General features: G+C 34.9%; 1 protein-coding gene across 8 annotated transcripts in view; it reads right to left on the bottom strand.

The window, feature by feature from the left end:
• The window catches only part of NEK1 (NIMA related kinase 1), a 229,862-nt gene that overhangs the window by 14,994 nt on the left and 188,687 nt on the right, over positions 1-26,181 (bottom strand). For 7 of the 8 annotated variants that reach the window (XM_019798525.2, XM_034661388.1, XM_011223581.3 and 4 more), the window contains 6 exons: positions 24,538-24,626; positions 23,659-23,906; positions 11,783-11,934; positions 8,446-8,654; positions 7,284-7,414; positions 6,881-7,013 (listed from right to left, as the gene is read on the bottom strand). In XM_019798525.2, the coding sequence (XP_019654084.1) occupies positions 6,881-7,013; positions 7,284-7,414; positions 8,446-8,654; positions 11,783-11,934; positions 23,659-23,906; positions 24,538-24,626 (962 nt within the window). The remainder of the gene's footprint in view (positions 1-6,880; positions 7,014-7,283; positions 7,415-8,445; positions 8,655-11,782; positions 11,935-23,658; positions 23,907-24,537; positions 24,627-26,181) is intronic. The other variant, XM_019798524.2, reaches the window with a different exon arrangement.

The following is a 26,181-nucleotide window of genomic DNA, read 5'->3' as shown; positions in this document are numbered from 1 at the left end:
ATAAGATGGTGGGATGCATAAAAAAAAAACCCACAGCCCATCTATATGCTGCCTACACGAGATTCATCTCATATCTAAAGACACATATAGACTGAAAGTGAAGGAATGGAAAAACATTTACTGAGCAAAAGGAAGCCAAAAAGAAAAAAAAAAAGCCATGGTAGAAATACTTTATATTAGACAAAATAGATTTTATTTATTTAATTTTTTAAAAAGATTTTATTTATTTATTTGACAGAGATAGAGACAGCCAGCGAGAGAGGGAACACAAGCAGGGGGAGTGGGAGAGGAAGAAGCAGGCTCATAGCGGAGGAGCCTGATGCAGGGCTCAATCCCATAATGCCAGGATCATGCCCTGAGCCGAAGGCAGACGCTTAACGACTGAGCCACCCAGGCGCCCCAACAAAATAGATTTTAAAACAAAGACTGCAGGGGCGCCTGGGTGGCTCAGTTGGTACACGTCTGCCTTCTGCTCAGGTCATGATCTCAGGGTCCTGGGATTGAGCCCCACATCAGGCCCTCTGCTCAGCAGGGAGCCTGCTTCTCCCTTTCCTTCCCACTCATACTCTCTCTTGCTATCTCTCTCTAATAAATAAATAAAATACTCTAAAAAATAAAAAAATAAAGACTGCAACAAGAGAGAAAAAGAGCATTACATCATGATAAAGGGATCAATCCAATAAGAGGATATAACAATAGTAAACATCTATGCACTCAACACTGGAGCACCTTAAATACATAAAGCAAATATTAATGGACATACAGAAACTGATGGTAATATAATAATAGTAGGGGACGTTAACACTCCACTTACACCAATGGCTAGATTATCCAGGCAGGAAATCAAAAGGAAAGAGTATCTTTGAATGACACATTAAACCAGATGGACATAAGAGATAAACAGAACATTCCATTCCAAAACAACAGAATACACATACTTTTCAAGTGCACATGGAACATTCTCTAGAATAGATCATGTTTGGCCACAAAACAACCCTTAGTAAATTTAAGAAAACTGAAATCATACCATGCATTTTTTTCCAACCACAACAGTATAAAGCTAGAAATAAATCACAAGATAAAAATTGGAAAAAAACAATACATGGAGACTAAACACCATGATACAAAACAGCCAATGGGCTAACGAAACAAAGAAGAAACCAAAAGATACATGGAAACAAATGAAAATGAAAACACAGTGGTCCAAAATCTCTGGGATGCAGCAAAAGCAGTTCAAAGAGGGAAATAAAATGACAGAGGCCTATGTCAAGAAACAAGATAAAGCTTAGGGGCGCCTGGGTGGGTCAGTCATTAAGCATCTGCCTTCAGCTCAGGGTGTGATCCCGGTGTTCTGGGATCGAGCCCCACATCAGGCTCCTCCGCTGGCAGCCTGCTTCTTCCTCTCCTATTCCCCCTGCTTGTGTTCCCTCTCTCGCTGGCTGTCTCTATCTCTGTCAAATAAATAAATAAATAAATCTTTAAAAAAAAAACAAAAAAAGAAACAAGATAAAGCTTAAATAAACAATCTAACCTTATACCTAAAGGAACCAGAAAAAGAACAAAGCCCAAGCTGAGTAAAAGGAAGGAAGATAATAAATTCAGAGCAGAAATAAATGAGACAGAGACTAAAAGAACAATAGAAAAAAAAATCAATGAAACCAAGAGCTGGTTTTTTCAAAAGATAAACAAAACTGGTAAACTCTTAGCCAGACTTATCAAGAAAAAAGAGAGAAAGGACTCAAGTTAATAAAATTAAATGAGAGAGAAGTAACAACTGACAACACAGAAATACAAAGGATTATAAGAGAATGCTATGAAAAATTATATGCTAAACAAATTGGACTAGAAGAAATGGATATATTCCTAGAAACATACAATCTTCCAAAACTGAATAAGGAACAAACAGATAATCTGAACAGATTACTGGTAAATAAATTGAATTGATAATCAAAAAATAAAAGTCCAGAACAAGATGGAATCACAGGTGAATTCTACCAAACATTTAAAGAATTAATACCTATTCTCCTCAAACTATTTCAAAAATAGAAGAAGGAAAGCTTCCAAATACATTCTATGAGGCTAGCATTATCCTCACACCAAAACTAGACAAAAATACCACAAAAAGAAAAAACTACTGGCCAATATCCCTGATGAACATGCCAAAATTCTCAGCCAACTGCATTCAACATTACATTCAAAGGATCATTCACCACAATCAAGTGGGATTTTTTCCAAGGATGCAAGGACAGTTCAATATTCACAAATCAATCAATGTGATACATAATACATTAACAAAACAAAGGATAAAATCACATGATCATCAATAGATGCAGAAAAACCATTTTATAAAATTCAACATCTCTTCATGATAAAAACTCTCAACAAAATAGGTTTAGAGGGAAGATACCTCAACATAATAAAGACCATATATGAAAGCCCCATAGCCAACGTCATACTCAATGGTGAAAAACTGAGAGCTTTTCCTTTAATATTAGGAAAAAGACAAGTTATATCCACTCTTGCCACTATTATTCAACATAACATGAAGTTCTAGCCACAACAATCAGATAATAAAAAGAAATGAGGCATCCAAATTGGTAAAGAAGTTAAACTGTCACTATTTGCAGATGACATGATAGTATACGAAGAAAATCCCAAAGGCTCCAACAAAAAACTACTAGACAAAATAACTAATTCAGTAAAGTCCTGGGATACAAAACTAATACCCAGAAATCAGCTGCATTTCTATACACTAATAACGCTGTAGAAAGAGAATTTAAGAAAACAACTGCATTTACAGTTGCACCAAAAAGAATAAAATACCTAGGAATAAACCAAAGAGATGAAAGACCTATACTCTGAAAACTGTAACACTGATGAAAGAAACTGAAGATGACACAAATGGAAAGATACTCCACATTCATGGATTAGAAGAATTAATATTACCAAAATGTATTACCCAAAGCAATCTACAGATTCAGTGCAATCCCTATCAAAATACCAACAGCATTTTTCATAAAACTAGAATATTGAAATTTGTATGCAACCACAAAATAACCCAAATAGCCAAAGCAATCTTAGGAAAGAAAAACAAAGCTGAAAGTATCATAATTTCAGATTTCAAGATATACTACAAAGCTGTAGTAATCCAAACTGTATGGTACTAGCACAAAAATAGACATATAAATCAATGGAAGAAAATAGACAGCCCAGAAATAAACCTTTAATTATAGGGTCAATTAATCTATGACAATGGAGGCAAGAATATACAATGGGGAAAAAGTCTCTTCAATAAATGCTGGTGGGAAAATTGGACAGCTACATGTAAAAGAATGAAACTGGACCATGTCTTAACACCATACACAGAAATAAATTAAAGACCCTAATGTGAGCCTGGAAACCATAAAAATCCTAGAAGAGAACACAGTAATCTCTCTGACATCAGCCATAGTAACATTTTTCTAGATAAGTCTCTTCAGGCAAGGGAAACAGAAAAAAAACAAACCACTGGATCTCCATCAAAATAAAAAGCTTTTGCACAGTAAAGGACACCATCAACAAAACAAAAAGGCAATTTATTGAATGGGAGAGGATATTTGCAAATGATATACCTGATAAGGGGTTAATACGCAAAACATATAAACAACTTATACAACCCAACACCAAAAAACCCCAAACAATCTGATTAAAAAATGGGCAGAGGGGCGCCTGCGTGGCACAGCGGTTGAGCGTCTGCTTTCGGCTCAGGGCGTAATCCTGGCGTTATGGGATCGAGCCCCACATCGGGCTCCTCCGCTATGAGCCTGCTTCTTCCTCTCTCACTCCCCCTGCTTGTGTTCCCTCTCTCACTGGCTGTCTCTATCTCTGTCAAATAAATAAATAAAATCTTTAAAAAAAATGGGCAGAGAACATAAATAGACATTTTACCAAAGACGACATATAGATGGCTGACAGGCACATGAAAAGATGCTCAGTATCACTAATCAACAGAGAAATGCAAATTGATAATGGGATATTACCTTACGTAAGTCAGAATGGCTAGTATCAAAAAGACAAGAAATAACAAGTGTTGGTGAGGATATGGAGAAAAAGGAACCTCACACACTGTTGTTACAAAGTAAATTGGTACAACCATTGTGGAAAACAGTAATGGAAGCTCCTCAAAAAATTACAAATAGAAATACCATTTGATCCAGCAATTCCACTACTGGGTATTTAAAATGAAAGCACGAATTCGAAAAGATATATGCACCCTTATGTTTACAGCAGCATTATTAACAATAGCCGAGATATGGAAGCAACTTAAGTGTCCATCAACATATGAATGGATATGATGTGTGCACACACACACATAAACACACACACACTGGAATATCACATAGCCATAAAAAAGGATGAGAGTGTGTCCTTTGTGACAACATAAATGGACCCAGAGGTATTTTCCTAAGTAAAGTAAGTCAGACTGAGAAAGAGGAATACCATATGATTTCACTCATATGTAGAACCTAAAAAAAAAAAAAAAAAAAAGGATAAGGAAACAAAAAGCAGAATCAGACTTACAGAGAACAAACTGATGGTTGCCAGAGAGGGGGTTGAGGGGACAGGCAAAATGGGTGAAGAGGAGTGGGGGACACAGGCTTCCAGTTATGGAATGAACAAATCATGGGAAGAAAAGGCATAGTATAAGGAATATAATTAATGATACTGTAATAGCACTGTATGGTGACAGACAGTAGCTATACTTGTGGTGAGCATAGCATAAAGTATAAACTTGTCAAGTTGCTATGTTGTACACCTGAAACTAATATAACATTGTGTGTCAACTCTAATCAAATTAAAAAATTAAAAAGAAAAGAAAGGAGCTCCTTTAAGTTTCTTTTGATAGGTTTGATAGCACTACCATACATATGAAATATTATTCTTGTTTTGCCTATTTGTGATCTTAATTATTAAGCGGGCTAAAGAAAACCATAATTAAGAACATATGTTGCACTAATTACTGGCTTATATTCAATCCATTACTTGTTGCTAATGATCCTAATATTTTCTTGGCAGTAATTTTTTTAAGAATACTAATGATGCAGTGGTTTTTGAATCTATAAGATAAGAGTACCCACTGTACCTGAAGATTTTCTAGGTTTGTTTTTTTTTTTAAGATTTTATTTGTTTATCAGAGAGAGCGAGTAAGCGAGCACAAGCAGAGGGAGTGGCAGGCAGAGGGAGAAGGCTCCTTGCTGAGCTAGAAGCCTGATGTGGGACTTGATCCCAGGACCCCGGGATTATGACCTGAGCCGAAGGCAGATGCTTAACCAACTGAGCCACCCAGGTGTCCGAAGATTTTCTGGTTCTGACTTAACAATAACTATTAGAGTTTTTAGAAGACTTTTACTTACCAATTTGAAAAAAAATTTTTTTTTTGGCTGTGCTTTATGGTCAATATAAATAAGTTTATAACTTCACTAAGTAAAGTTGCTCCCAAAATAAAAGACATTCTTGAATTTGATTTTAGGAAACTTAATTTTTCATGAGTAAAAACATCAAATGTTTTTATTAAAAGCCTGGCTCTAAAATACCTGAACTGCATATTAACGCTCCACTCGTATGAACACTACATCTAGGTACTCACGATCTTGTGCCCAAAGGCATCTACAGCTTCAAAACAGATCTTATTTGCAATCTTAGTACTCTCCAAGTTATCCAGAATACTACACGACTGAACTTTATAAAACATCTCCTTCACTCTGCTAGTTCTTTCAGTTCACACACCTTCTATGATTTCCTCTACGTACTTTAAACACTTCATGGTATCTAATCACCAGTAGTTTTCTTTTTTATTTAAATTCCAGTTAATTAAGACATAGTGCAATATTAGTTTCAGGTGCACAATACAGTGATTCAACACTTCCACACAACAAAGACTATTTTCAATAAGAAGCTTCCAATGTTAACTCTAATACATGTTGATTTTTACTGTTTTCTGACAAGTTATGGCTCTACATTTCTTTCTATTTTTCAGAATCTAAGCTTCCCTTCTCTAATTCCTACTGCACTGAAAAGTATTTTAGAATATGCATTTTTATATATAGTTCTACATTTTCATATACTTACGTCTCATCTTCCAAATTCAACATGTAAGCAGACTACATCTTTTAACGTCCATAGTAATAAAGTACTAGGCTACAAAAAGCACTTAGTAAGTACTCCAAAAACAACTCATGGTACATTAAAATGGTGATCATCCTTTTACAGTAGTGGAAACTGAAACTTAAAATAAATCACTTAATGTCACATTACTAGCTTGTCAGAGTCAGACTATACCACTGCTCTGGTACCATGTTTAGTGCTCTTGACTAAATTTAAGGGGAAACACTATTTTTAAGTAATAATTTTCAGTAAAGTTCTAATATATTTTAAGTGATTCTATAGGTAAGTATTTTCCAAATATAAAAATGGTTTACATTCAAATCACTATAAATGAACTCCATTTACTGTGAATGGAAGAGATTACATTTGGTATTACTCAGGAGAAATTGTACATATTGCTGAAGCATGTTATGTCTAAAAGTTTACTTCAACATCCTGGATAAGAAAGTATTCTAATTTCTAGAGCTGTCCAATAAGGAGTCTTTTTAAAAAATCTCATTCATATGTTACTTATAAATTAAGTAAAAATATGAACTTCAAGGACTTAAGTCAATATTAAAAATGATAAAATCAGTAAAAGTATATGACGTGGTTAATTTTATAATTGCTCCTAAGTACTAAGATATGGTTCCAATATAGATTTCACCAAAACGCATGTGATAAAAAGCTCAGCAATTTACATTTGTCATCCTGTTTTTTGCACATTTACTTAAAATATAGACTAAGGAAATCTTACCTTCTTGATAGGCTCCATCTGCCATGACTAAATGAAGAATCTTGGCATAAAGATGTTCATGTTCATTTCCTAAAATATCCTGAACTATTGTTGAACATATCTCAATATTTTCATCTTCATCTTCATGAATAGCCTATACCAAATTTTCAAATATAAATTAATATATGAATAACTTTCTCTAGAGACTTTATTATTTATAATAAATCTATTGACCTATAAAAATTACTGACATTTCACTAGTAATTCAAAAAGAGCATATTTCAAAATTAAAAAAAAATTTTTTTAAAGTAGGCTCCACATCCAGGGTGGGGCTTGAACTCATGACACTGAGATCAAGAACTGGATGCTCTACCTACCAGGCAGGTGCCCCAAAGTTAAATGTTTTAACTGACATTTTACTTACTTTTATTTTCTCATAAACCTCAAAGAATTTTTCAAAGCCTATTTCCTGCTCCAGGTGAAGTCTCAGTTCCTCTAAATGGTTAAAGACACTATCATATTCACATTCACTAGTAATCTCACCATCACTGTTATCTAAAAAGCAGAAATAAAAGGAAGATATTTTACGACTAAGAAGAATGAATAAAATCTTTAAAAAATAAAAAAAAGAATGAATAAAATAATTCTTACGCTAAAAGCTAAAATTCTTTTTGATGAGTGATGTCACTGAAAGACTTCTTGTACTTTCAATATAAAGTTTTTGTCATTACAAATATTCCCTTTTATGTAGGAAATCAATGTATATGTAAATGTCTTAACAAGACTGTTACTTTGGGAATCTTTTCTTTTGTAGACATAAATGGTAACTAGATTAGAATAAAAACATTCTAACAGAGTAAAAAATGAAAAAAGCATACCCGTATGTTCTGCACTGAAGCAAACCAACTCTAACTACTGTTTTTAAAAAGTTGACATTAAATATGGGCCAAAACATGAAAAAGCATGCAGGAGGCAGATGACTTATGCTACATATCATAAAACTTTAGTAAAACATTTAGAAAGTATTATAAATGCTATATATGTTTTATGTCATGTACCTGTCCAAGACACCTGGAAACATTCCAGTAAAAGACAAAGTTACTGAAGTTCCTTTTCACATTAGCTCTTCTTCCCAAATAAACATAATATAGTTCTCGAAATACACTACTTTCTATGCATCTTAGGGGTAATACTATGAACAAAGAACAGTTTAAAAAAAGTTGAGGTTTTAAAAACTGCTTTTAGCATTAACCCTGCTGGCTAACTACTGTATGTGGAAGCTCTCTGTAAAATATAAAGTGCTAAGAAAACTAGGCTGTTATCTTTAGTACTAAAAAAATAAGAAAGATAAGAAATCAATAAAAATGCTTCAAAAGCATTTCCAAAATTTAATGGGAAAGAAATGGAACAAATGTATATGGGCATTTGTGTGAAAAGAAAAAGAATGAATAAAAGTCAGAGACACAGAAGCATACTTCAGTATTTAAATTTGGAAACTGTTCATATCAGGTATCAGAAAAATATACTCTACTTGAAATATTTGTACACACTGAAAAAAAAAAAGTCCCACGATCATGACCATGTACCTGAGTGCCATTCTTCATTTAGGGCACTTTCACTGCTGGGATTGTCATCCTCATCTGCCAGATCTGTCCCATTTGCAGTCTGCTCTATGTCACTGTTCTTTAAGACTGATTCTTCCTCCTCACTGTATTCTTCTCCAGGTTGTTCTCTAAGTAATTGTTCCATAGAGGCCTGAAGCTCTTGTAAATCTGTGTCAGTTTCTTCGAAAACACTGAAATTTTTAAAAATTGAACTAAATATTACCAAAATGTCACCTTATTTTGAAATTTTACTTCAATTCAATATACATGCATTCCTTTTTGCTTTTAAAAGTACTAACAGTGGATAAAAAGAAATCTGAAAAACCTACACAGTAGTTTTTAACAAAGTAAATGAAGATTAATACAATTATTCATACAGCACATGACACATTTCTGGAATACATAAGCCAGAAGATGACTTGTTTAAAATGACCCTGATTTGCCAAAAGAGAATCATGTAACTGTCAATATTATTCATTGCTTAAATTTTGAAAGACTGTTTCAGTATTTTAAGAGGCCAGACTAAAGAGATTTTTCACTTGCTTTCTATAAAAATACTTAATATTCAAATATTTTTCTTCTATGTAATTTTGAAAATTTAGCAAAATCTTTGTGTGGATGTATAATGGTAGTATACTATATGAAAGGCTTTCCATATAAACACTCATTGGACATTTGAATTTTTAGAAATGGAAATACTTAGGGAATTATACATTCAAGTTAATACGATGATCTAGTGAATAAAATAGTCACCAGAAATCTTACCTTTAGATGTTTATTCTTGAAAACATTTCTAAAATACTTAAGAAATGGACTTTACTGAATAATTAGAACATACTAACCATAATAATCCTCACTAGATTATCTTGTTTCCAAGGCATCGCTCAGGATATTAATTTTATTTTCAAGGGATTATAGATGCTGGAGTTAATTTATGCAAATAACACCCTCGATTTATATAGTACTTTAGTCTATTAAACAGTTTTATCCTATTACTAAAATTTTATCTACACATAACTCATAACTCACTTTAGAGACATGGACACTGAATCAAAGTGTTCAAATGATTTGCTCAAGGCTACATAATCAATAAATAGCAAATAAAGACTGAAATCTAGGTCTTCTCACCACTTCTACAATACCCCAAAAATGTACTTATCAACTTTATTTCTCTTATGATTTCCTCTTTCTCCTAAAGTGCCATGCAAAGGGAAAAGTCTGTAGATAAAGAGTTAATTGAAATTTTAGATAAATGAAGTCTTCTGAAAGAGATTATGTACCCATGTTGAGGATTTCATCCACCAGAAAAGCAATGCTGAACAGGACACAAAAGGTGATTAAAGCCTTCAAGTTTAGATTCCAATGAAATAAGTATTTACTGAAAAACTAAAATAGAAATGGTATTATGCAAGACCTTAAATAAAATTTCCATTAATGGAAAAGAAAATATTCTTTTAAGTAGAAATATCTTTATTTTGTATTTATGTGTACAATCTACACTTTGTAGCAGAGATAGATAAGCAAAGCATCTAATTAGAATGAGAAAGAGAGTATATCTAATCTTTTGGATCATCCTATTAGTAGCATTTAACTTTATATTTAATTACAAGACTAACATAATATGCACATCTTCTATGTACCATTACAACAATGATTAAATAATGACCTGTTGATAAAATCTTCCTATGGCCAAACCAGAGGAATCAGTGCCCATCATAGATGGTATTAAAGTAAATGGGGCTGCCAAGTCTGCCATTATAAGAAAAGTATAAGATTAACATCTTTTTTGAAAGATATATTTTAAAATCTGGCCCTGAATTCACATTTTAGTAGATGCTCTTATTATATGACCTTGAGTTTGGACCAATAGAAAAAAAAATCCCAAGGAAAACACCAAGTGAAATTTTCTGGTATGGACTAACTTACTTTAAAAAATAACTTGGTTTTCAAAATTTTAAGTTAATATTAAAAGCTTCTAACTTAAATTTTAAAATAAAAATCTGTCATCAACTAATAATTAAAAGAACACAAGCCACAAACAAGTTACTGTGCAGTCCGATAAAAACGGATGACTTGAGGAAAAACTGTTACTTAGCACTCTGTCAACCAAAAAGGTGCTGATACGTTGTTGTATTCTCCAAGAGGCTCAATAAAAACACATGGTTAAAACGCTTATTGACTATAGCCAAGCAGAAGAAAACAAGGATAAAAGGGTAAACTCCTGCAAAATCTGAGGACACTAGCAAACATATAAAGAACTCTATGAAAGATGAAAAAAGGGAGGCAAAATCTTTAATAGATACAGTTTGGTTAAAAATTTAAGAAGAAAGAGGCAAGGCTTAAAAAAAAACAAACAAAAAAATAGAAAAAAATATGTTCCAGATACAGTGGCTCTGGCTCAACTATTATAGGGGGAAAAATCATGAGACTGAGATTTAATTGGGTATCGATCATATCCAAACACAGATCTTTCTATTAAAAGAGGTAACACACAGAAACTTAAGTTCAAAAGTATCAGAAAATAAGTCTTAAAAATCCCAATATTTTATACCATATATTCCTGGTGATTTGAATACACTGTACCTTCTGGAACACTTTAGTTCTCCCCTATATTGGTAACATTTTTCTGAGGGGGTGAGAGGGCTTACTTGTACTATCTAGTGGGCTATCACTTCCTACAGTTCTCAGAAGTGTTGGTTAAATTTGCCTCTTGGATTGTAGATTCCCCATGAATCACGAAGAAAGGAATTTTGTGAAAGCAATTAAGTTATATGCAGAACACACATATGCACACACATATGCAAACAAAACAACTAGTCTACCTGCTAACTTCCCACTGTCATGGTTTTGAAATCATACATGGGAGGAGAGAGATGTAGAGGTTTCTGGTTTTTTCCCTGGGGAACTGTAGAATAGTTCATATTTCACAACTTTCCATTGCAATCCCTGTATCATGCGGTGTTAAAATGTTAAACAGTTTTAAACTGCTAATATTCCCTCATTTAAGCAATATTTATTAAGCATGTACCATGGACAAGTCAATATGCTAGATGTTCAGTGGTGAATATGACAGAAAGCACACACAGACACCATTTTCTGATATTCCTCAAGTGAGAGTCAGTCCTTATATTACTTAGAGGCAAATATACATATCAAAACTTATATGACTGTACTTGATATAGCTGTAAAAAGGTAAAGGAGTGGTGAAAAATCAGTTACAGATAATTCTTAAAACTGTCTAGGTGAGTTACATCTCTAGAGTTCACATAAACTCAGAAATTTTTTTAGTGCTAGTATTTATTAATGACATCATGCTCACATGTCTTCAGAATCAGAAGGTCCTTCTTTAATATGCTCATCTTCAATTTCATCTATTTCAAGATTGTCTTGACATACATCTCCTACAGTGGGAACATCCATCAGTGTTCTGAACAACTTTGAGAGATCTGGAAGTGAACATGTCCTCAACATCTAAAAAAGTCAACAGATTTCTTAGTAGGAGTAAGATCATTAGAAAATAGAAATGAAACAAAAAATTATAAAGGGCTAATACTAATTTTTTATTTTATATCATATATTTAGAGTTAGAAGCTCCAGAGGTGACTCGCCTAAGATTAAAACCTAATTTTCTTGAATTTCAGCTCTGTATTTTTTCAGTGAGGAAACTAAACCGGTGAGTTATGCCTGGGTTTCAAAATATAGGGAGGGATTCACAGAAGTCACCATTAAAAGGCAGGGAGAGGTGTTTAGTTGGGGTATGCCCAGGGAATGGAATTAGAAATCTTTGAGAAATCAGGCAGTGCTAGAAATTGCCTATTTGTTCCTTCTCACTCAAGGCCCATACTGTCCCTCTTTTATTGTATCTCTTTCTCTCACACTTTCCTATGGCCAATGTTCCCCATACATTTTTCCCAAATTCTGAACTGAGTTAGTCTGAAGCTTGACAAAGCACTATCACACATAATTGGTGGCCCTTTGTATCATTTATCCTAGGAGCTACTGGGTAGCTAACAATGGTTAAATAAGCAACTTCATATTAGTGCAAAAAAAAAGAAAAGTCTACCATTGCTTCCATGAACAATGGACTGTAAGTGGAGCCTTTCCCACAAGAAGGCAAGGCTGGAAAGACAGGCATTTTGATGTTCATACTGAGAATTATTTATAGCAGCGGGTGAGAAGGAACTGACTTGAGAAAAAAACAATGTATAGTTGAGGTGTGTAAAATTTAAATTTGTTTGGATAAGACAGGAATAACAGAAATAGCCCTGTTCATCAACCCATCAGCAATTAGAATGTGATGGATAGACAGGACAATGAAACAAATGTCTATATACATGAGTCTCGGAATTCAGTTAATAACCCTAAAGGGACCTGTGAGATTTGAAACCTAAAACCTAAGGCTCTGCTAAGAATCCTACACCAGACTGGAGACTGAAGAAAACACAATGGTTAGCATATTAATGAAAATTTATATACTTTGCCAATTTAATTGGTACAATCTGTGAGAATAAAAAAGGATAGATTTCCATTATTTGAACATCATTTACATATTACAGCACAAGAAAAAAATGGTTATGAGCTACAAGATGGTGAAGATACATTGCTTGTTAAAACACTTAATGATGGTACTGAAAGTATTTCTTTTGCTGAATCACCTATTCTTGGCAGAATTTATGCTCAATTTGTTTATTATTTGAACCATGTATATTATAAACCAGCAGTGTGCAGAATATGTATACGGTAACAGTTTCTCCAGATACATGCTAATTAATAAAGATATATAGCATATATGCATTATATACCCAAATTCAAGGGGACTCTACATAAAGATGCAACATTTTTTTGGCTGAGATAAATTTTAACCCTGGTTAAAAAACAAATGTCAGTTTTAGTTTATTCCTTTCACTAAATAGCTTTCCTAACTTAACATAAAATAATACAGTAGAAAGAAATTTCAAGAGGTATGTAATCTGTCAATTTTCCTCTTGGAATCGGTCTATGCACCCATCAGTTCAACAGCTATCTGTCCTGTATTAAAAATGCTTCATGCTTACAATTTTCTTTGATAGATTTTTTAGATGTTTTGTTGTTGGTTAAGTTTTACTTTTTCTCAAAAATGAAGAGAACCACACAGGTTGGTGGACAGGGGCTATTTCTGTTATTTCTGAATGTTTAAAGCAAAAACAATAAAAATTTATTGTGGAATGTGTAACATGTGGATGTAAAATGTATGACAATGCCAAAAGGAGAGACAAGAGGGTGGAAATGGCAGTACACTGTGAAAAGTTTCTTATGTCATATATGAAGTGGTATATTATTTGAAGGAAGAGTGTAAAAGGCTAAAACTGTATCTTCAAAGCTGAGAAATACAACTAAGTTTTTGAAAAGGTCTATATTGGCAAATAGTAGAGGTAAAAAAAAATGCTAAAAATAATCAAAAGAAGACAGACGTAGTGAAGAGAAGGGCCATATGCACCCCAATGTTCATAGCTGCATTGTCCACAATAGCTAAATCGTGGAAGGAGCCGAGATGCCCTTCAACAGATGACTGGATTAAGAAGCTGTGGTCCATATATACAATGGAATATTACTCAGCTATCAGAAAGAACGAATTCTCAACATTTGCTGCAACATGGACGGCACTGGAGGAGATAATGCTAAGTGAAATAAGTCAAGCAGAGAAAGACAATTATCATATGATTTCTCTCATCTATGGAACATAAGAACTAGGATGATCGGTAGGGGAAGAAAGGGATAAAGAAAAGGGGGGTAATCAGAAAGGGGAATGAAACATGAGAGACTATGGACTACGAGAAACAAACTGAAGACTTCAGAGGGGAGGGGGTTGGGGGGAATGGGATAGACTGGTGATGGGTAGTAAGGAGGGCACGTATTGCATGGTGCACTGGTTGTTATATGCAACTAATGAAGCATCGAACTTTGCATTGGAATCTGGGGATGTACTGTATGGTGATTAACATAATATAATAAAAAAATCATTAAAAAATAATCAAAAGAAGGGAGAATAAAAGTAAAACAGGAACAGAAAAAGTGATGAGACAAATAGAAAACAAATAGCAAAATGATAGGTTTAAACTCAATCATACCATTAGTATATCGAAAATTACATGAAAAGTAATTGGTCTAATCACTTTAAATAAAAGAGGTTGTCAGTCTGGTTAAAAAGCAAGACATAGGGAGAGAGAAAAAAGATGGAGGAGTAGGGGACCCCTTTTTCAGCTGGTCCCCTGAGTCGAGCTGGATATGTACCAGACCATCCTGAAAACCCACGGGATCAGCCTGAGACACAGGAAGACACATCTGGATCTCTACAAACAAACATCTCCAGTGCTTATTGAGGTACAAAATGGGGAGCCATGAATCCGCGCACAGATATCAGAAGATAAATGGAAGGGGGAGGGAGCTGCCACGCTTGGGTGCTGGGAAGCAACAGCCACCTGCACTAGGGACCGGGCCGGACTCGCAGACTGGCACCCGCGAGAGAGCAGACTGAGACCTTGAGCCTGGGAACACACGTGACCAGACTGAAAACCTGTGCTCCGGAGCGCGAGCGAACCACACTGAAACAGGGAGCTCGGGAGTGCATGTGGGAACCGGGGGCAGCTGGCGGTGTTAGAAGCACAAAGGACAGAGACATGCCAGCCCTGGAAGTGAGGGCTGGAAGAGTGGCTGTGGGGCGCCCAACCCAGGATGCTGCAGGGTTTTTGGCAGCACCAACAGAAACAGAGTTAAAGTGGCCAAGAGAGCTCAGTGGAGAGCGGACTGCAATCTCTCTGTTCTGAGACAGAGGCTAGGATAAGGCCACTACTGCTCTGACTCTCAGAAGACTCACAGAAAACCTCCAGGGAAAGCCGCCAGAGAACAAAAGCCCGGAAATACCGGCTCACATTGGGCCCATCCCCATCCCCCCTCGCAGAGGACGGGGCAACTCTACCCAAACAGGGTTGCCTGAATATCAGCGCAGCAGGCCCCTTCCCCAGAAGGCAAGCTGAAAAATCAAGAAGCCCACATCCCTAAGGTCCCTATAAAACAAGTGCACACTGCCTGGGTCCTGGTCAATAATTTGGGCTCTGGGCAACCCTGCAACCTCTCATCAGAATGACGAGGAGGAGAAATCCCCCCCAGTAAAGAAAAGATAAAGAAAAGAGGCCACAGAACTGATGGATATGGACATAACCAAATTGTCAGAAATGGAGTTCAGAGTAACAATGGTCAAGATGATGTGTAGGCTTGAAAAAAATATTAAAGAAAATATTAGCGAGAATATAGAAATCTCAGGGAGGAAATGAGAGCGAATCTGGCAGAAATTAAAAATGCTATGAATCAAATGCAGTCAAAACTAGACACTCTGATGGCCAGGGTAAATGAGACAGAAGAACAAATTAGTGAATTGGAGGATGGGATGGTAAAAGAGAAAGTTAAAATAGAAACTTCGCTCAAAAAAATCCAATCTCAAGATTGCAGACTATGGGAGATTACTGATTCAATGAAACATTCCAATGTCAGAATCATCGGCTTCCCCAAGGGGGTGGAGAAAGACAGAGGTCTAGAAGAGATATTTGAAGAGACTGTAGCTGAAAACTTCCCTAATCTGACAAAGGAAACAAGCATTCGTGTCCAAGAGGCAGAGAGGAACCCTCCCAAGGTCGGCCACGGCAAACGTACACCACGTCACATCACAGTGCAGTTTGCAAATATTAGATCCAAGGATACAGTATTGAAAGCGGCCAGGGCAAAAAGATTTCTCGCATACAGAGGAAAAAATACCAGAATAACATCAGACCTGTCTACAGAGACATGGCAGGCTAGGAAGGGGTGCAGCATATTTTCAAAGCTTTATCCCAGAAGAACATGCAGCCAAGGATCCTTTATCCAGCAAGGCTGTCATTCAGAATTGATGGAGAGATAAGGACCTTCCAGGATCGGCAGAAACTGACCAAATTCGTAACCATGAAACCAGCCCTACAGGAGATATTAAGGGGGGTTCTATAAAAGTAAAAAGGCCTTAAGAGTGATACAGAACAGAAATTTACAATCTATAGAAACAAAGACTTCACAGGCAACATGACATCATTAAAATCATATCAGAAATTTACAATCTATAGAAACAAAGACTTCACAGGCAACATGACATCATTAAAATCATATCTCTCAATAATCACTCTCAATGTGAATGGCCTAAATGCTCCTATAAAAGGCCACAGGGTTGCAGATTGGATAATAAGACATGATCCATCCATTTGCTGTCTACAAGAGACTCATCTTGAACCTAAAGATACATCCAGACTGAAAGTGAAGGGATGGAATACCATCTTTCACGCCAATGGGCCTCAAAAGAAAGCTGGGGTAGCAATTCTCATATCAGACAGATTAGATTTTAAACTGAAGACTGTAGTTAGAGATACAGAAGGACACAACAGGGGAGCAGCTAGATACACAAGACAACTCTTAACCAGAATAAAGAGACATATAGATAATAATACGTTAATAGTAGGGGAACTCAACACTCCACTATCAGCAATAGACAGATCACATAAACAGAAAATCAACAAAGAAACAAGAGCTTTGAATGCCATACTAGACCAGATGGACCTCATAGATATATGCAGAACACTACAACCCAGAACAACAGAATACTCATTCTTTTAGAATGCACATGGAACTTTCTCCAGAATAGACCATATACTGGGTCACAAAACGTATCAACCGATATCAAAAGACTGAAATTATTCCCTGCATATTCTCAGACCACAATGCTTTGAAATTGGAACTCAATCATAAAGAAAAATTTGGAAGAAACTCAAACACTTGGAAACTAAGAACCATCCTGCTCAAGAAGGAGTTGATAAACCAGGAAATTAAAAATCAATTTAAACAATTTATGGAGACCAACAAGAATGAAAACACAACGGTCCAAAACTTATGGGACACTGCAAAGGCGGTCCTAAGGGGAAAATACATAGCCACCCAAGCCTCACTCAAAAGAATAGAAAAATCTAAAATGCAGTTTTTATATTCTCACCTCAAGAAGCTGGAGCTGGAACAGAAGAAGAGGCCTAACCCACGCATGAGAAAGCAGTTGTTCAAGATTAGAGCAGAGATCAATGAATTAGAAACCAGGAGCACAGTAGAGCAGATCACAGTACTAGAAGCTGGTTCTCTGAAAGAATAAATAAGATCGATAAGCCACTGGCCAGACTTATTCAAAAGAATAGAGAAGGACCCAAATTAATAAAATTATGAATGAAAGAGGAGCGGTCACAACCAACACGAATGAAATAGGAAGGATCATTAGAAACTTTTATCAACAGCTTTATGTCAATAAATTAAACAACCTGGAAGAAATGGATGCCTTCCTAGAAACCTATAAACTACCAAGACTGAAACAGGACAAAATTGATTATTTAAACAGACCAATTAATTATGAGGAGATTGAAGCAGTGATCAAAAACCTCCCCAAAAACAAGAGTCCAGGGCCTGACGGATTCCCCAGGGAATTCTACCAAACATTCAAAGAAGAAATAATACCTATTCTTCTGAAGCTGTTTCAAAAAATAGAAACAGAAGTAAAACTACCAAACTCATTCTATGAGGGCAGTATTACCTTAATCCCCAAACCAGGAAAAGATCCCATCAAAAAGGAGAATTACAGACCGATATCCCTGATGAATATGGACGCCAAAATCCTCAACAAGGCTCTAGCTAATAGGATCCAACAGTACATTAAAAGGATTATCCATCATGACCAAGTGGGATTCATCCCTGGGATGCAAGGGTGGTTCAACATTCGCAAATCGATCAGTGTGATAGATCATATCAACAAGAAAAGAATCAAGAACCATATGATCTTCTCGATGCAGAAAAAGCATTTGACAAAATACAGCATCATTTCCTGATTAAAACCCTTCATAGTGTAGGGATAGAGGGTACATTCCTCAATTTCAAAAAAACCATCTATGAAAAGCCTACAGCGAATATCATTCTCAATGGGGAAAAGCTGGAAGCCTTTCCCTTAAGATCAGGAACACGACAAGGATGCCCACTCTCGCCACTATTATTCAACATAGTACTAGAAGTCCTTGCAACAGCAATCAGAAAACAAAAAGGGATAAAAGGTATCCAAATCGCCAAAGAAGAAGTCAAACTGTCTCTCTTCGCAGATGACATGATACTCTATATGGAAAACCCAAAGACTCCCCCCCAAACTACTAGAAGTTATAGAGCAATTTAGTAAGGTGGCAGGATACAAAATCAATGCTCAGAAATCAGTTGCATTTCTATGCACGAACAATGAGACTGAAGAAAGAGAAATTAAGGAATCCATTCCATTTCCAATAGCATCAAAAATCATGTTATCTCGGAATTAACTTAACCAGAGATGTAAAGGATCTGTATTCTAGAAAATCACTCTTGAAAGACATTGAAGAAGACACAAAAAGATGGGAAAATATTCCATGCTCATGGATCGGAAGAATAAACATAGTTAAAATGTCTATGCTACCCAGAGCAACCTACACTTTCAATGCCATACCAATGACATTTTTCAAAGAACTGGAACAAATAGCCCTTAAATTTGTGTGGAACCAGAAAAGGCCCTGAATCGCCAAGGAATTGTTGAAAAGGAAAAACAACGCTGGGGGCATCACATTGCCGGATTTCAAGCTATACTACAAAGCTGTGATCACAAAGACAGCATGGTACTGGCACAAAAACAGACACATAGACCAATGGAACAGAATAGAGAACCCAGAAATGGACCCTCGGCTCTTTGGGCAACTAATCTTTGAAAAAGCAGGAAAAAACATCCGGTGGAAAAAAGACAGTCTCTTCAATAAATGGTGCTGGGAAAATTGGACAGCTACATGCAAAAGAATGAAACGTGACCACTCTCTCACACCATACACAAAGATAAACTCCAAATGGACGAAAGACCTCGATGTGAGATAAGAATCCATCAAAATCCTAGAGGAGAACATAGGCTGCAATCTCTACGACATCAGCCACATCAACTTTTTTCATGACACAACTCCAAAGGCAAGAGAAACAAAAGAAAAAATGAACTTGTAGGACTTCATCAGGATAAAAAGCTTCTGCACAGCCAAGGAAACAGTCAAAAAAACTAAGAGGCAGCCCATGGAGTGGGAGAAGATATTTGCAAATGATGCTACAGATAAAAGACTGGTATCCAAGATCTACGAAGAACTTCTCAAACTCAATACATGTGAAACAATCAAATAAAAAAATGGGCAGAAGATATGAACAGACACTTTTCCAATGAAGACATACAAATGGCTAACAGACACAGGAAAAAATGCTCAAAATCATTAGCCATCAGGAAAATTCAAATCAAAACCATATTGAGATACCACCTTATGCCAGTTAGAATGGCAAAAATTGACAAGGCAGGAAACAACAAATGTTGGAGAGGATGTGGAGAAATGGGATCCCTCTTACAATGGTGGTGGGAATGCAAGTTGGTACAGCCACTTTGGAAAACAGTGTGGAGGTCCCTTAAAGAGTTAAAAATTGAGCTACCCTATGATCCAGCAATTGCACTACTGGGTATTTACCCCAAAGATACAGACGTAGTGAAGAGAAGGGCCATATGCACCCCAATGTTCATTGCAGCATTGTCCACAATAGCCAAATTGTGGAAGGAGCCAAGATGCCCTTCAACAGATGACTGGATTAAGAAGATGTGGTCCATATATACAATGGAATATTACTCAGCCATCAAAAAGAACGATTTCACAATATTTGCAGCAACATGCACGGGACTGGAGGAGATAATGCTAAGTGAAATAAGTAAGCAGAGAAAGACAATTATCATATGGTTTCACTCATTTATGGAACATAAGAAGTAGGAAGATCGGTAGGAAAAGAAAGGGAAGAAGAAAGGGGGAGTGAAAAGAAGGGGGAATGAATCATCAGAGACTACGGACTCTGGGAAACAAACTGAGGGCTTTAGCGGGGAGGGCGGGATCGGGATAGGCCGGTGATGGGGTATTAAGGAGGGCACGTATTGCATGGTGCACTGGGTGTTACACGCAAGTAATGAATCATGGAACTTTACATCAAAAACTTGGGATGTACTGTATAGTGACTAACATAACATAATAAAAAATTTTTATTAAAAAAAAAGCAAGACTTAAAAACGACAGCTATAAAAAATCTACTTTCATAAAAATCACTGTGATTACAAGGATATAAAATATATACACACACACAAGCATATACATATGAATACGTGTGTGTATATTTTACATCTTTAACTTGTAATCACAGTGATTTTTATGTAAAGTAGATTTTAGTATAGTAGTATATGTATACACGTATATATATGTATAGTAGATTTACATATACATATATATATGTAGATTTAGTATAGTAGTATATGTATATACGTATATATATACGTGCGTGTGTGTGTGTGTATACTCTAAAAATACTAATCAACAGAAAGTTGGAATGGCTATATTAAAACCAGACAAAATAGATTTCAAAACAAGGTGATATGACCAAGAATAAGGAGAATCATTTCATAACAACAAAGAAGACAATTTATCAAGAAGATATATAGATTATTAATTTGCCTGGAAATTTCAATACTCTTTTTTCAGTAACTGATAAACAAGTAGAAAGAAAATCAGTAAGAACACAGAAAATGAACAACACTATCAAACAAAAAGGAACCTTTCACAACAATAAACCTATCAATTCAACCAGAAGGTATAGTAATACCAAATTTTTATTCATTCAATAACAAAGTTTCAAAATACATGGAACAAAAATTGACACAAATGAAAAGATAGATAATTATATAGTTTGTTCCAATTTTTTTCCTCAACAAATGATATAAATAGACAAAAAATTAGTAAAGATAAAGAAGACTTGAATAATACTATCAACCAATTTGACTTAATTCTTGACATTTACAGAACATTTTAACATGATGATAGAAGAACACACATTCTTTTAAAGAGATGTGTTAGAGTAGCAGCCACCAGTAAAGGAGACTAAAGGGTGACTCATGGGTGCAGAGGAAAATATGATAGAAAGAAAGCCAAGAGATAAAATGATTTTAAAAATAAAGTACACATCAACTGTGTTGGAAGAAGAAAAGTCAAGAAAGGCAAGAGAGAAAAAGGTACTGGGAATTTGGCAATGTACTAGTAATGGGACTTACTAGAATATGTTATGTTGAGGAAATGATCCATTATACAGGAAAAAGTTGATGATACAAGCTAGTACGACCAAAGTAAAGGAGTGAATCATTGAGAAGGTGAGAGAGGTTAGGATTCAAAGTACAAGGAGGATTTCCTTTAATAAAAAAAGAGGACAAGTAATACAACAACATTTTAAAAAAGAATTTTAACAAAAATCTTTGTAAGAGCTCAAATTATTCCATTTAGTAAGCAGATTATATAAATGGTTATAAATAATTTTTTACCTTTTCTTCATATTTCAAGGTCACCATTTTGGCCCAGTGATGAACTCTCATGACCTCAAAGATTTAAGGGACAGGCAGGTACATACGGCCTTCTGTCCTTGCTTTAAATGGCTACAAATCACTTGATTTTCTGGGGCTTTTTCTTGCTCCTTCCCTCACAGTCAGTCCCCTAACATAAAATCTGCTTTGTTGTGCTTAATTCCTAAGTAAGTACTTCCGTAGAACTACTAAGGCTGAACTAAGGTCATGAAAGAAAATCAAATAATAAAATAGATTATGTAAGCAATGTTAACTCTATACATAGAAACAAGTTATTCAAAAGCTCTGGGCTAAAGACAGCTAGCTATACATCTTTACTACAAAAGAAAGTACATGAATTATAGGATAATCCTTGTCTGTCCCATAAACAGGCCTTATTCTCAAACTCTGAAGATCATAAATTTGTTTTCACAGTTTATTATCTTTGAAAGTTTGACTGCTATTAGACAAGTGAGAGAATTGAGCAATCTCTACATTTAAAATAAGCTTAAGAAAACACTCCTCAAAATAAAGACATATCCAATTTGAAAATTAAATTGAAAATCAAAATGACATATTTAAAAAGGATAAAAGAATTCAGGCAATCCATTCCCATGTAGACTTAAATACATGAAAAATGTCCAAGCCCACTGGTAAACACAGAAACACAAATTTTTAAAAATATCATTAACTCACTAAATACACAATTTTTAAGTGAATGATAACAGTTGGTGCTTTTTAGAGTACAGACTGTTACATACTATCGAGACATTATAAGGTATTTCTTAAAGGGAAATTAGGAAATATACAATATAACTTTTGAACTCCACTTACAGAAATTTATTTTATGAAAATAATTGTGGCTATTGTCAAAGATACACGTGTAGATGGTTACTATAACAAAAATTGAAACCTAAATGCCCAACAATAAAAATAGACAAGTTAAAAAATTATATATAGTATAGCAGCACAGTGGAATTTGTGGTCATTACAGATGATATGAGAGATTATTTGATGATATGACAAAATGCTATTTTTATAATAATTTGTAATAATTTTATAGTACATATTAAATAGAAAAGCAGGTTACAAAAATATGCATAATATTCTATTTTGGGAAAAAGTTTTATATATGTAAAAATTGCATACATAAAAGTAATATAACAAGATATGTGATTTCTTTATATCTTTAAATTTTCTATAGAGATAATATTGTAATTCCTTAATAAGAAAAACTGGTTACATATTTTCAAAAATAACAAGAGAAAAAGGTAAGAAGTTTGAAAATTTTTTGCCAGAAAGTGTATATGAATATCTATTACCCTTTCTACATACAAATCAGGCAAACAGCACTTCTGTCCACTTAAAATATATTACTTAAGTTTAGTCTTATGTGAAAAATGGAAGTTGGATTGAGTAGTGAGAAAGGGAAATAGTGTAAGAGGGATCTTTTACTTAAATAAAAGTAGACCCTATAAAAAGAATCCTGAACAAGGAGCCAATGAAATAGTCTGTCCTAGTTGTACTCTCAATGGCAAATTCTTTTTAGAATCCCAGAAGAGAAGATGGAAGTTTTTTTGCTGTTTTTGTTTATTTGTGTGTGTGTGTGTAAGAGATTAAAAATCAATGTTATAGTTTATTAAAAAAAAACAATAAATACGAAATGTTACTAAAATAGATATTTTCCATTGGAGGTGCATACTTGCCTTTGGGTTGTTTGCATCAAACAGACCGGTTGAAAGTCCAATCAGCAAGGAATTCTGGTCTTTATTTTTTGGTGGTGAATCAGAGCGAGATCGAAGCAGAAAGGATTCTTCTGGTGAACAAAGAATTGACTGTATTTGAGAGACTACATTCAAGTGTTTTGAAAGAACCACTCTATGGAAAAATGGTTCTGGTTGCACAGATTTATCAACATCACATTTAGAGTGCTGAGAATCACCTATTTCAGGTCCTGTGGTATAAAGGAAAGATTTTGTGATAAGCCTATACAGTACTTAAGCTCTATGTGATATTGAAAAAGCACAGTATTTAATACGAATCTAGCCAAAAACTCTATGTCTATCAGAAAAACAAAATCAAAGTATAGATATGATTATATTACCTTATAAGTAAGATTTGATAGGATATAAGGTTTTATCTTCAGAAAGCAGATTAATTTGCTATATACTTCCATTAAATGAAAGTTTTAAAATGTAGACACAAATATAAGGAAATGTGAAAATACATTATTTAGACACTCATATTTGCTCCAGTTTATCTTTGTTCCTACAGGATGGATAGGAAAAATTGTATTTCTCATATTTTATAAGTAATAATATTAAAAACAAGAAGACAACTTACTTAATGCCCTAAGTATACTGGCTTAATTTTGGCAAGCAATTCTTTTTTTTCCGAATATTTGACAAAAAAATTGGCCAAACAATCCAGGCTTATTAATGAGAATACAGTCTTCTACGTCTATTATATTTTTTAAACAATTGAGGTGACTGATAAAAAAAATGCTATTAACATGTTGTCCAAATAAAACAGATGCATGTTAACAACCTTCCGGAAAGTATCTAGTCTAATACAATGAGGCTTACTTATATCGACTTCACTAAGGTGGTCCACATTCCTTGGGATTTCATCTTCAGAAACTTCATTTTGCTGAACAGGGATCTTATCTTCCAACCTGCCCAGATGGATACATCAGTAGAAATACAATTTACTGGAAATAAAAGCACTCTTAAATAAAAAAAACAAAAAACAAAATGGAGCAGAAATTCACTAGCATCCTGTGTTCCCTTTTCCAAATATTTTCCTCACTTATATGTGTGGATATATACATATTTTTTCTCTCATAAGTACACTGTATTTTTACCTGTTAAAATCTTCACCAATCATAATCAGTCACAAAAACCAGCCTCACCACTTATAACTGTGGTTCCCAAAATGTGGTCCCTAGACGTTAGGAACACACAGAAACTTGTTCAAAATACAAATGCTGAGGGCCTACCCTGGACCTATCAATCAGAAACTTAGATAAGGCCCAGCAATTTATTTTAATAAATACCAAAGTAATTCTAATATTTGCTAATGTTTGATAACCACTACTTCAAGCAATCAAAATGCCCCTTAATAGCAGAGAATATAAAACAATTATAATATATATACTAAAATATCATGCAGCTGTTAAAAAAAATGAAGCAGAAATCTATGTGAAATACTGTGTAATGATAGTTTATAAATATAAATAAAATAAAATAAATCTAAGTAAGCAATGTAAAAAATGGTATGTAGCACAGTATAAAATATAAAATGATATGTACAAAAAAGTTTTAACACTCAAAGAGAGTGAATTAAGTGAGGAAAAAAGGTAAAGAAGAACTGACAATTTTATTTCAATACAGCTGGGAATTAAATTCATGTGTTATATATTTTTTTTAAAGATTTTTTATTTATTTATTAGACAGAGATAGAGACAGCCAGCGAGAGAGGGAACACAAGCAGGGGGAGTGGGAGAGGAAGAAGCAGGCTCATAGCTGAGGAGCCTGACGTGGGGCTCGATCCCATAACGCCGGGATCACGCCCTGAGCCGAAGGCAGACGCTTAACCGCTGTGCCACCCAGGCACCCCTCATGTGTTATATTTTTGAAAACAAAAATTTAAAGACTGGAAGAATAAAGTCCAAAGATTTCAAACACAGAAAAAAATGCTCAACATCACTAATCATCAAGGAAATGCAAATCAAAAACAAGTAAGATATCATCTCATATCTGTTAGAATGGCTATTATCAAAAAGACAAGAAGTAAGTGTTGGTGAGGATGTGGACAAAAAAGGAATCCTTGGGAGGCCTGGTGGTTCAGTTGGTTGAGTGTCTGCCTTTGGCTCAGGTCATGATCCCAGTGTCCTGGGATTGAGTCATTGGGCTCCTTGCTCAGCAGGGAACCTGCTTCTCCCTCTGACTGCCACTACCCCTGCTTGTGCTCTCTCTCTTTCCCCCTGGCAAATAACTGAATAAATAAATTAATTAATCTAAAAAAAAAAAGGAATCCTTGTGCACTGGTGGTGAGGATGTAAATGGTACAGCCACTATAAAAAGCAGTACAGAGTTTCCTCTAGAATTTAAAAATAGAAATATCATATAATCCAGTAATTCCACTACTGGGTATTTATCCAAAGAAAACAGAAACACTAATTTGAAAAGATCTATGCACCCTTATGTTTATTACAGCATTATTAACAA

The sequence above is a fragment of the Ailuropoda melanoleuca genome, chromosome 5, assembly GCF_002007445.2.
Source record: "Ailuropoda melanoleuca isolate Jingjing chromosome 5, ASM200744v2, whole genome shotgun sequence".
Taxonomy (NCBI): Eukaryota; Metazoa; Chordata; class Mammalia; order Carnivora; family Ursidae; genus Ailuropoda; species Ailuropoda melanoleuca.
Note: the sequence above shows the minus strand (reverse complement) of the source record. Positions and strands in the feature narration are given on the sequence as shown.